Source organism: Mchenga conophoros, linkage group LG10 (genome assembly GCF_057382185.1).
Source record: "Mchenga conophoros isolate Kocher_MC1m ecotype Shallow Benthic linkage group LG10, M_conophoros_male_GT1.1, whole genome shotgun sequence".
Classification (NCBI taxonomy): domain Eukaryota; kingdom Metazoa; phylum Chordata; class Actinopteri; order Cichliformes; family Cichlidae; genus Mchenga; species Mchenga conophoros.
Genome location: NC_140535.1, coordinates 18,372,995 through 18,385,470, shown reverse-complemented (window position 1 = coordinate 18,385,470; position 12,476 = coordinate 18,372,995). Strand labels below are relative to the sequence as shown.

The following is a 12,476-nucleotide window of genomic DNA, read 5'->3' as shown; positions in this document are numbered from 1 at the left end:
TTAGATCTTGGAGCATTTTACTATAGCCACTACGTAATCATGGGTCATGTGTAGACTTCTTGTTGCTATCATAGATTTTTACTCTTCTTTGGTTTTGTGAGTGTATTAACAAAACCATGGTGATGATTGTGGTGTGTTGTTGTTCTAAAAATGTTTTTTTAATTAAGAAATAATATGCATGTACTAGCTTGTATATAATCTTAATGTTATGTTATATATATATATATATATATATATATATATATATATATATATATATATATATATATATTAGTATAAAGTCATACAGTAGGTTTGCTTGGATTCTAAAATATTTTAAGTTTGCACTTATCATGCGACATCGTTTGGGAATTAATGTTAAACAAATTTTAATTTATATTTTAAACACACTGCTACACACATAACAGCAGTAGCAGTCACATTCTCAAAAAACTTGAAATCGCTTGTGCTTACTTCCGTTAATTCTTTCTTCTTCTTAAGCTGAAACACTGCGGGCATCTTTGCTGCCCTCCACAGACAGAGTGCAGACTGTGCAAGTAAACAGTGTTTTTCCAATTTTAGACGAGGATGCTGCAAGAGAAAAGCTCATTTAAATGTCCCCTGCATGATATTTGGAAATGTTTATATTGTCTGCTTCCTAGATTTGATAAATGTAAATTGGGATGTGATACACTGCACTGGTATGACATTTTTTCTGATTACTGTTAAAATATACTGTAAAGTATTTACTCTGATACTGATATGATGTAATTTGTGTTGTACACTCACAACTTTACGTAGTATCCTTAGACTCAGAATTTCATTAACTGTAAAACATGTGTTCATTTATCAGTAAAACATGCAAATGCCACTCTTTAGTAAACGACAATCTTTTCCTGCAGACACATATCTTTCCAAAAACAATAATAAATACATAAATCAAAACCAAATTGAGCTGAGTGTTTCTTTTTATTCACAGAACACAGCAGCCTTAAGGAAATGCTCCAAATTCGTCAGTTTACACAGTTGATCAAAGTGGAATTTTAGTGACAGGGTTCAACTTGGAATTTCCAGTAAATTTAGATTAAAATTCTCAATGCAGAGCCTGAGGATGTAAATCCAAGTACCCAAACTTATTAAACAGAGTCAAACTTACAATCACTGCAAAGCTAACTGCAATAGTCAGTGCACTGAACAAATAATCTCTTTAGACTGTAGCATAATTACATGTAACATTCAATACATTTAAATAACCCCACCTTTTAAAATATGAGGCAGAGGTGTGTTCATAGACAATTTGCACATTCCAAACAAGTTTAAAGTGATCACATTGCATGTGTTCATTTCCCTCCCTACAACAACTGAACTAATAATTTGGTTTCTTACGTGCAAGCAAAGAGTCTCAGTGCGAGTGAACTTACTCAGCGTCAATTAACACTGTCAGTGTGAATGGATTTATTTTCCACCTGTGACTTTTAGTAAATGTCAATTGCAGTGAGATTTATTACTACATCAATTTGACCACAAATAACTCCTAAAATTGCCAAGTATCTCTTAAGGTGGATAAATTAATTGAAATAAATACTATCTACTGTAGTTTAACCATCTGGCTAAAATGGTACCTCTGTGTTTTGTATTGGAGGATCTACATAAAACTCCCACTGCTACTATGGATAACTGATTGAATAAGGCTACATTATTATATGTCTCCCTGCCTTTAAACACACATTCAGAAAAGATCAGGGTGTAAAATTCTTCCCGCGTTCTTCCTGCTTTTAAATCAGTGTCAAAACACATCGTTGTGGCTACTCCTACAGGAGTTGTGAGGTTTAATCTCTGTGAAAACAACCACTCGAACAGCACAAAAATCAGAGCAAACTGAAAGGTAACTTGCCAAAATCCAGATTGTGTTTAAAGGATAAAAAGAATGTGGTTGAAACGCACCCAATCATTTTTATTTTCAAAAGCATTTTGTTATTGAAGGAACTGTTCCAGCTGCTAGATCACTACGTCGTGTCAAATACAAACTGACAATCTAGCAAAATCTGTTGTTCATTCAGATCATTTACGTTGTTTTTCATTTTCATTAGGACTAAAAAATCTTTTTATTAATGTCCATGTCAATTTTGACAAAAATGACAGAGCTAAAATGAAATTGTACATTTCACTTTTTTCAAACAAGTGACCTGTAAAGTTCAGTCTTTGTCAGTAAGTGAGCTTCTACAGCTCAACAATTAACCCTCAAGAAACCCTGTTTTGAACTTGGGTGCAATCCGAAGCATATCTTTTTCATAACACATCACTACTTCTGCAGCATCACACCTTTAAAAAAAAAAATTTAAAAAAAAACCCTTAAGTTCCTCAGAGAGAACAACCAGGCTGTTAGTTTCATGTTGAGGTAACCCCAAAGTCAATCTGTTGGTCCCAAATCATCCAAGTTGGATGTCACCTCCCGGTAGAAGCACTGTCTTGCTGGGCACCGTGGTGTAACGGGGGTCCAGTTTGGGCACAAAGCCTTTAAAGTCTCTGGAAGCCTGAGTCCCAAACATGTCTAGCACCTGTCGGTTCATCAGAGCAAACCTAGAAAATCAGAGAGAGAAAAGGCCCTGTACAGTTTTATTGAAGTCAACACGAACAAAGCTGATGTTGAATAAAAGTGACAACTTATCTAAAATATTGTTCGTTTATATGAGATTCCTGCAAAGTAACTTTGATATCTTCTTGTATGGTTTGGATCAAAGCCTGATTAACAACAAGCACTCCAAGTACACAGGCCTCTGCAAGGCAGCTCAATCTCTGGGCACTATTTACTCTTAAGGGTAGTAGTACTGTCATTTTCATATATTCATTTTGTTTTCATTGGTATTTTTAAACGTACTTTGAGAAGTTTGTAGTGCAGCAAAAATCAGATAACATCATGACAAAGGTTTACTTTAAATATACAAACATTTTGTAGGAGTAGGTAATGGATAACAGGAATTGATTGGTAAATAACTGGACATGAATAACTTGAGTTTATTATTACACTACATTACATTTCTAACTAACTAGCCAGCTCATTCTCTTTCTCTCCACAATTCTTTGCAGGCATCTCATGTGTCTCATACTGGGGTCAACTTGGAAGAAAGGCAGATGAGAAATATAAAAGTGAGGTCAGAGGTCAAATGTGACATGATATTTGGATGCAAACTGTAATGTGATATTTAGAATCCCCACACACCAGTATCATTTCTGAAATGTTGCCAATACAAACGAATTCAGTAAATTTTAAGCATATTTTTAAAGACACAAGTATGACCTTATTTGACCTTGAAGAAGCGGTCAGAGGTTCAAAGTAAGATGACATTTACAATGTCCATACATCCATACCTGCCCTGGGTTAAACGCAGCAGGAACTTCCAGTAAGTTGGCCTGAGGTTCTGCACTTCCATCACAGCCTGTGTAGAAGCCATACATCAAGCATTATATCCTTGCTCAGCTTTAAAAAAGAAAAAAAAAAATTTGTGTGAAGCATATGTATGTGAGTAAGAAAGCATGTTTACTTACAGCATGGAAGCAGATCGCAGTGGAGACGGCATATATGATTGTGTCTGCATGTGGAATGTAAGGCAACCGGCCAGCCTCAATGCCCTTGAAGTAGATAGTCTAAAGAGAGGGATACATAGGGAATGTTGTATATGTTAAGTGTATTTGTTGCAGTTTCTGAAACATGTTTACGTGGCTGCACATGTCAGTGATTACTACATAAAACCAAGCAGAGATACCTGAATAATGATAAAAATGTGGTATTTATCAATAAAGCATTAATTCTGTTTTTTTTTTATATTGATACAAGTTTATTATTACATTTACACTTTAGTTCAAAGACAATATATCAGTATGAGGACCTTTTTTATTTCTATGATTTTTGTGTTTGTTTTTACCTCCACCAGCTTAGAAAAGAGATACATGGATATTGTTGTGCTTTTGTAGAAGAACATTGAAACTCCAGCCAGGAAGCCTTCAGGAAAAAGAGAGATGGAGAAACATATGAGAAAAGAAGTTAATCAGCAAAGGCACAACAGAATCCCGAGGAGGATCATTCTGCAGGGACTTTATGTGACAGGTTACACCATCCTGTCTCACCAGCTATAAGCGCATGGAGTTCATCATCAATGTTACGCATCCAGCGCAGCAAGCAGCTTGTTCCCTGAGTGAAAGAAAAGCACAATATACAACAACGTGGCAAGGTTAGACAAGTAAAAGACAGGAAATCAAATGTGTAAGCAGGAAAGGAACATAATAAAGATACTAATAGAAAACAAAACAGCACATCTACCTTATAGATACTGACAAAGGAGCCTAGAAAAACCCCGAGTTGGAAGTTCTCTTTGTTGTAGAAGAGGGAGGGAAGGCGGGAGGGTTTCGAAAACATCTGTCTGAATGCTGATGGCACTTTAAGTAAACACTGAATCACGTAGCCAACACTGAACATCCTGACAAAACCCTACGGTGACAAATGATAACAAATCTTAATCAAGTATCATTATTTAAGATGTAAATGAATAAGCATTATGAGAACATCACAAAGGATTGGGATCACACAAAAACTAACTTCTTGGGAGACTTACTTTGACACAGTAGGATATGCAGTTGTCATTATAATGTTTGCAACATCTGTGTCTTGGTCCCCGTTTGCATCTGGATTTGGAAAAGAAAAAAAAAAAAGAAGACGAAAAATAGTTCATGTAAGCCACAATCCAACACACTGCCATGATGTCGGGTGTGTTTTCTCTCACATTGATTCGAGCAGTTTCCTGGTGGAGGATAGAAGAGTCTTTCTTCTAGAGTCAGGCCTTTCTGCTGATGGCTGTGAATCATCAGCCAGCACAGAGTGTGTTGGGATCTCTTCTTTCCCAATGATGAATCTAAGACAGAAAACACACACCACTTCTATAAACTTTTATCTATAAACCTTTTTCATCAGCAGTGAAAATGAAGGCATCAATAGAAACGGGAACAACTTACTTCAATGCGGAGAATGCAAAGCCTTTGAGACCATCTTTACTTCTATAGTATAAAACAAAATTCAGCTTAACCTTAAACATTAACACTTGCAACAATGTGTTCACTGTGCTGCTCTAACCTGAAGAAGAACATAAAGAGTGATGAAGTAATGCAGAACAACAGCACCTAATGGGAAGCAGAGAGAGAGAAAGAATCAAACACATGACTCATTTCACCACTGTGCAGTCTCGTCAGAACTATAAAGTCATAAATGCTTCTTTTTGGATCCGTTGATACTTTTTACTGAAGTCTGTTCAGTTTTCACAACTGGAGTTCCCTGTAGTTGCATTATTAGACTCATAATCCAACAACAAAAACAAGAGAGAGTCTTAAAAAAAATTAGGTTGGCAGTAATTTACATGATCTAAACCTAACCCTGATAACAAGCTCATAGCCCCACCCTTTGACCTTACCTCGCCATGTTTAATGGGTTTGACGACACCTCGTGTCACTGCCATGCGAAACAAAGTCTCAGTGGCCTGAGAACAACATTACGCTATTAAAAATGCAGACACATAGCAAGGTTCACATACAACTACTAATATTCGAAAGAAGCGGCCCTTACAAGATTTGCCATGTATATTGTCAGCAGCCCTCTCCTGTGAGGATGAAAAAGAAAGAGGCGAAAAGGCAAAAAGTAAACTCTATGTGAATGAAACATGTTTGAATCTAGGAGAGGCGAGAAAAAACATACTGAAACGTAACAGACGGGCATCTCACCTGCTCTTGCGCTCCAGCAGGATGGCAATATAAGAGGCTGGCAGTGCTGAGCCAAACCCAACAGACCAGGAGTAGAAGCCTCCCAAAAGTCTCCTGCAGTTAAAATACACTGCATTATTTCACTTCCTTTTTTTTCCCAGCTGGGACGTTTCAGTGAAGACAATCCCACACTGTCAGCACAAGATTTTGTCAGCTCTTCCGTCTTCCATTTTTCCATGATAAGGAAAGTATTATCCAAGTATTTAAAATGCGCACTTATTGAAACGATAGACAAAGACAATCCAAGCTGATACTGTAGTCATACACTACTTTCTGCAATTCCCTTATCCACAAGGGGTTGCCACAGCAGTGCCAGCTCCTTATGAATAAGCAGATATCTCTGCATGTTTGATTGGCCTTCCTGACGTAACACCCAAGGGATTTGTATATACTCCTGGAAGGTCCAGGGACCTTTTCCTTATTAGTCAAACCATGACACTATAGAACCACCTTTTACTTTACTCTAAACGGGACACAAATTTACAAAATTATTATTAAAAAAAAAAAGTTTTCTTAAACTAGCAAACAAGACCATAAAGTTAATAGTGGGTTTATTTTATCACAGATGTCCACAGAGGGTGACCCTAATGCAAACATGACCACAGTGGCCAGGACATGAAGCTGACACACTCAGATGCTGACAGGTTAAAGGAAAGGAGGCACACGTGGAAGAAGCTAAAGTGGCTTCAGCTTCAGCAGGTGTGGTTCACAGAACATGACCGTTCATGCTCAGTTTATCCATATATCATACTGTATACATTTCACTTTCGTTTTCATTAATAAACATAATGACAGTGCAGCTTAGTGCCAAGTTTGTGTTTACATACTCTAGACATGGGTTCACTGACCTGAGAATGCAGAAGAAAACGATGAAGAGACCCCCATTGGTAGTCAGGAAAGAGGTAGACCAAAAGATCTCTGGGATAAGCCTTTTTAAGTAGTAATCCTTCTTCCTTCTCCTTAGAACTGCTGCTATCTGCAAAGCACAGTGCGTTACTGCACACTGGAGATGCAAGGCAAATACAGTTCCAACTCTGCTAAAGTTTACACTTACAGTCGTGACGAGTGCCCAGAGGGCAATGAAATTTACAAAGGGGGAACCTGGCTGAAGTTGCATGACATGTTTTTGCTCCTTTATCTGATCGGCCACATGTACAACTTGGACTTCGTACCTAAGTGCAACACTAGCGACGTGCCAGCCTATCTTTAGAGGTTTTCTGCGAACTACTAAGCCATTTTACTTTAGTTAGCTCGCTAACTTTAGCTATTTAGCTAGCCTCACAGTCTACAGTTATATTTCAGGTCAAACGTCTTACCAGGTAAAGAGGCGCGTATATTTTAAAGGACACCTCCAGAGCACTCCTAGTCACATCGGCAGCAGACTGCACACACGACGGGCTCCAAGTGTGGCCGATTTCGTAGCAGTTATGCGGTATTTTGCTGAGAGCAGCCATGTCTGTGCACAGTGACAGCAGGAAGGTGGTAGGCTGCCGTGCGCGTTCCCTAAAAGGGGCGCAGTCACGAGGATGAGCTATGCACGCGCCCGGTGCTGATCAATAAGGTTAGGAGAAGAGCCCTCTTTACACGGCTGCAATAACAGCTGTGACATTTTTATAGGTAGCCTGTTACAAGCAAGTCTTGCATCCAGCGACTAACCCAGATATGCCGAATAATTTCTTTGTTTCCGTCAGTGTAAACACACAAGTTATGGTTCAATTTTCAATTCAGCTTTATTAAGATTTGACCCTATTTCAAATTAGAAGCACAGAATGGAATTACTGCAGATATGTTTTTGCTCCTTTAAGTGCCAGCTTTTTTCCAACAGAGGTACAACTTTGTGCACCTATGGACTTTGGATCAAGACGGTCTGTAAATTTTTATGAAAATCAATCAAAACCTATATCTTGATAGAAAAGTACTCATATGTTTTACAGATTTATGCAAGAAACTGTCGTATATTTATGACTGTTTTACATTCTGAACATTAATCCCAATATAATCACAGTGGAAATGTTCAAACTTCCATTGTTGTGGAAATTCCATGTTGCTAGTCTTTCCAAAAAAAAAATCAACAACAACAACAAAACCCCCCAATGAACTGGAAACTGAATCTTTATCTTTTCAGAAATATGAGATATCTGAAAATATCCAGTATAACAAATTTTTTTCTCTTTTCTATCTCCTCCATTAAACTCATGCTCTTATATCACGTGGTTCCCTGTCCCATGACAGTCAGCAAATCGACAGCATCTCACTGCACTGTGTACAGTATGGAGAGTGATGCAAATTTTACAGAGCAGATATTCTTTGTTTAAAAACAAAATTAAATAGAACACTAATACCACACGTCATCTAAAACTTGTTAGTTTTAAAGTCATAGATGCGTCATATAGTTCACCAAGCTTTATGTATATTCTTGTAATGTCCCGACTAGGTCAGCAGGTGTCACCCTTGCCTCCGAAATTACGACACAAAATTTCAAGTTAGAGAATGTAAGGTTGTGTTGAAGGGAATGAGCTCAGTATGGTTTTAAGAATTTCCACTTGTTAAAAACCATTCAAGATATTTTAAGAGGACTTTTTTTTTATTATTATTTTGTTTGTTTTGTTTTTAATGCACTTAACACTGACTTATGAATCATCGAGCAAAAAACGGATGAAACAGTGTTTTTTTTTGCAAAAAAACATAGTTTGTTCCTATTTTAACTAAATCTGTCAAACATTTTAGTGATAACACAGCTTAACAGGCATAAAATGGTATTTTATCATCTACAGCACATGAACAGTATCTGAAACTAATGTTCTTAGGAAATATTTTAAAAAAAAATCCTGCAAAGACCTGACACAGGACATGAGAGATGCATTTGGTCTACTGTTCACGATAAAACTATGATACTGGAAATTTCTGCATAAAATATCAAAATTAAAAATAATTACTCTGCAGAAAAAAAGTTCCCCATCATCATTAAATGGATTAATATTACTGCTGCATATGTTTAAGGTGATGCTTATTTTAAATACTTTATACTATGCTTAAAGTCCAGCATCATATTATTTGTAGCTTGACATATAACTTGTTATTAAGTAACTTAAATAATATTTCGCTAAAACTTAGTAATCTTAAAGTAAAGAAGCTATGGTTATAAAAGGATTTTTGGATTCTTGCAGCTGGCTTTTCATAAATCTGTATTAGAAAACAGAGCTGCGCATGAGCCTAAAATCATGCCCAATATTTTCTACACTGACATTCATGAAAAATTCTTATTTCCTCTGGGCTCTCCTCCCTTGTTCTTGGCCCCTCACTGTGCCGCCCTATGTTTAAAAATTCTGGAACCGCCACTGGTGGCAACACCTACCGATAAAGGAAGATAAGGTAAAAAAAAAAATTGAGTTCTTTGTGGGCTGCTATTTCATCAGTCTACTGTAGGATCAAATATAAACAAATAAAACTGTAAACACACATCAAAAGTGCTTTTTGTGAAGCTGAAAAGTCAAATTAGAGATCCACAGTGCTTGGCACTGCCTCTTTTGCGTAGTGGATCTAACTAACCTAATTTCCCAGCAGACCGCTTCAATTAAATCCAGAAAGAAATAATTGACTTGGGAATACTTACTGGTTCTTATCCCTGCACATCAGATACTACTGGAGGCGTAGCCTCTGGCTGAATAGCCTGACTGTTTTGCTTTGAGTTTCGTAAGCGCTGCGGTCCAGACGGACATTCGCAGTCACATGGAAGAGTGAAAGAAGGTTACCCCTTGTTCCTGTACCAGCAAAACCCGCTGATCACTTTGGCCAGCATTTTAGACTGCGATCAGCTGAATATGGCACGGACTTTGGGGTTGTTTGCAACTTGTTTGCTGATTTTTCTTCTTTCATTGGGCGCGAGCGGGGAGCGCGGCAGGGAGAGAGTTTATTATGTGGGGATCATTGAGGACTTCTGGGATTACGCACCAAGTGGAAAAAACCTGCTTAACGGGAAAGACATCGAAGACGATGAGTGAGTTGACATTCGGAAAAGTATGCTCAGATAGTGGCGGCACTAATTGCTTGTAAATATTCATTTTTATTTTTAGCGCCTTTATATATAATGTCTAAGATCACTCACAAGTAGAAAGTCATTATAACTCATGTGGGAATAAAAAATAGACCGCGAAAGAAAAGACAGTTTAGAGATACAAAAAAGTTTTAGTGCAAAACTTGTGGGTTATGTCGCGTGCTCGGGGTGTGACAGTGTCTAGACTTTGTGTGCTTTGCTGGCAGTCAAACGGATGTGCAGGAAAGATGACAATGACTAACAGCGAATTACTGTCTCCTTTCATTAGATTAGAGGCTTCCTTTACTGTGTATCTATCTGCCATGTGTCTTTATGTGCAGCCAATCACCAAAAAGGAGGCACAGAGATCCTGTCTGACAGAAGCATTTGCATCACACCATGGTTAGGAATTTAATGAGAGATGTGACAATGAGACTGTGTGACCCTTGCATTTCACAGTTTTCAATTTCTAGAAAAAAAACCCATATAAAATAATACTGTTAATGCGGCTTGTACTTACATCACATGTAAGCATTGACAACTCACAACATTTGTCTGTGTTTCTGCTGTTATAGTTCAGGAACCAATACCTAATAATCAAAAATCCCTTTCTTATATTAAAAAAGAGGACATTAGACTGGACACATTTGCACATTTTTCATGAAATGAAGGAATGCTCATGGGTGTTGCGCAATGATTGAGACAATTTTGTCCTTCCTGTCAGAGAAATAAATAATTGTGAAGCATAAGGGAATTGCTTCATTCTTACACAATACATGGCATTCCTAAATTTAACTGAACCTCTGGACGTGCTAATAACGTTCTCAAAGTGTACAGGCTGTACTTAAACTGTCTCAAGCTGTTTAATCACTGCAGGGCATGTTTATCTTTGTTAGATATCATATTGTCTTTTCACTCCCATTTCATGGCAAACTGAATTCACAAGAAGCTTTAAGATGTTTCTTCCTGCCATTTGTATCCCATCATTTAAAATGTGGAATTGCGTCAAATCAACTTGCAATGCGTTTGCATGGCATTAGATTAATAAAGCCATATGTCGTATTATAAGACAGAGAAGGGGAAACGAATAAGCAGTGTTGGAGCAATGTTAGCACTATTTTGCTTTGTTCGGGTTCTGACTGAAACAGCGGTAATCAGACAGGCATCAAGGTTTTCAGTCAAAATCATTTGAGAATCTATTTAAGATAATCTTACTTCCAAAAGTGCATCAGCTACAGTTTCAACAACCTGTTATTAGCTCCCCAAAACATGTTATTAAAATAATGATATGTCTAATTGTTAAAGACCTGCAACCACATGCAATTTGTTCAGTGGCTTTACATCTATTCTTACACCAGGTAAGATCTAGTTCTTGTTTGGTCTACAATGAAATTCTAGCCGTTAGACAATAATCAAAATTGTATAAACTAAAAGATCTATCAAAGCCTTTTGTGAAAACCTAGAAAGGCAATGCACTTACTTTTGCTATATTTGTACAAGTTTGATTGAAAGTTGGTGTTGCAGCGTGGAACTTGACGTTGACCCTAACAAATACAAATGCAAGAAGAAAAAAAAAGTATTTTTCTTGTCTGTCTCCTACACACTCTCGGAATTCTGTATAATCGCTCCACTGTGTGTCTCACATTCTTGTTGTTTCCTTTTCAAACTTTCTCAGGCATGCATCAATATTCCTACAGGGAGGGCCCCATCGAATTGGAAGTATTTACAAGAAAGCTGTGTTCAAAGAGTATACAGATGCTTCATACAGTCGCCTGTCTCCTCGACCTGATTGGCTGGGCTTCCTGGGACCCATACTGCGTGCTGAGGTTGATGAAACTATTGTTGTCCACTTAAAGAACTTTGCAACCAGGAACTACTCTATGCATCCCCATGGGGTTTTCTATGAGAAGGATACAGAAGGTAAAATGTTCCATACTACTGGATATAGACAGAAAAATTCATGGTGCTTTTGCACACAGAGTCACACCTACAAGAACAAAGTGCTGTCAGTGAGGGTTACAAAGTGTCATTTATTCATACTGAATGATACCGATTGTTGCTGTGTTCAAAATTTGTAATAAGAACTGAATAATATAACTTTTTAAAAGTCCAAAAGGGCTTGAAGTTACATGAAACAGCTAACATTGTTTATGAAGTTCCAAGAAGGCGTGGTACTGTTCTCCAAGAAACAGAAGAAAAAGTGGCACATCACAATTCCAGAAAATGAGTGACTGCTATGGCAGATGTTTTATAAAGATATGTCTCTTAGGTTTTCTGAACTTTACAGCTCTCTGCTATGCAAGAAGCTCGTACACCACCCACCCCCACCCCAATCATGTGAAGGGGAAATCCTGCCGGAGTACACTTGAGAGCCTTGTGGAAATTGAGACTACAGCTGCAGTCCTTTCCTACTTAAAATAGAGAATGATTATTGTTATACTTTGTGTCATGGTTTAAAATCAGCAATTTTATTAAACATGAGGAACGCTAAGTGGCATCTTTTTGCTTAAACTGGAACTTGAGCTGAAAGATAATGAGATCACATGTCAGTGGTGTCAGCACATTAAGATACTGAGAACTGAGAAAGCAGTTAATTTGTTAAACCTTGTCCCGACATTCACACTGTATCAAAGATCAGTATTCTCGTGACTTCTCATTT

General features: G+C 37.6%; 2 protein-coding genes across 2 annotated transcripts in view; one reads left to right on the top strand and one right to left on the bottom strand.

Moving 5' to 3' along the window:
* Positions 1 to 928: 928 nt before the first annotated feature.
* Positions 929 to 7,291, bottom strand: tmem135 (transmembrane protein 135). Its single transcript, XM_085289082.1, has 15 exons — positions 7,101 to 7,291; positions 6,633 to 6,760; positions 5,746 to 5,838; positions 5,591 to 5,624; positions 5,439 to 5,504; positions 5,105 to 5,151; positions 4,987 to 5,028; positions 4,758 to 4,886; positions 4,590 to 4,659; positions 4,298 to 4,465; positions 4,105 to 4,168; positions 3,903 to 3,979; positions 3,526 to 3,624; positions 3,349 to 3,416; positions 929 to 2,559 (listed from the first exon to the last, which is right to left on the bottom strand). The coding sequence occupies exons 1-15, from the start codon at positions 7,236 to 7,238 to the stop codon at positions 2,409 to 2,411; spliced, it is 1,374 nt and encodes a 457-aa protein (XP_085145208.1). The 5' UTR covers positions 7,239 to 7,291; the 3' UTR covers positions 929 to 2,408.
* A 2,187-nt stretch (positions 7,292 to 9,478) lies between these two features.
* hephl1b (hephaestin-like 1b) overlaps positions 9,479 to 12,476 on the top strand; it is an 18,308-nt gene continuing 15,310 nt past the window's right edge. The window contains exons 1-2 of the mRNA XM_085289078.1: positions 9,479 to 9,781; positions 11,493 to 11,737. Of these exons, the coding sequence (XP_085145204.1) occupies positions 9,606 to 9,781; positions 11,493 to 11,737 (421 nt within the window). The 5' untranslated portion in view covers positions 9,479 to 9,605. The remainder of the gene's footprint in view (positions 9,782 to 11,492; positions 11,738 to 12,476) is intronic.

Excerpts from the sequence above, each read along its gene's own strand:
- tmem135 (XM_085289082.1), bottom strand. The coding sequence starts at position 7,238 with ATGGCTGCTCTCAGCAAAATACCGCATAACTGCTACGAAATCGGCCAC. Across the intron at positions 5,152-5,438 it reads AACCCATTAAACATGGCGAG|GTGCTGTTGTTCTGCATTAC; the intron begins GTAAGGTCAAAG and ends GCTTCCCATTAG. Across the intron at positions 3,625-3,902 it reads TCTTTTCTAAGCTGGTGGAG|ACTATCTACTTCAAGGGCAT; the intron begins GTAAAAACAAAC and ends CCCTCTCTTTAG.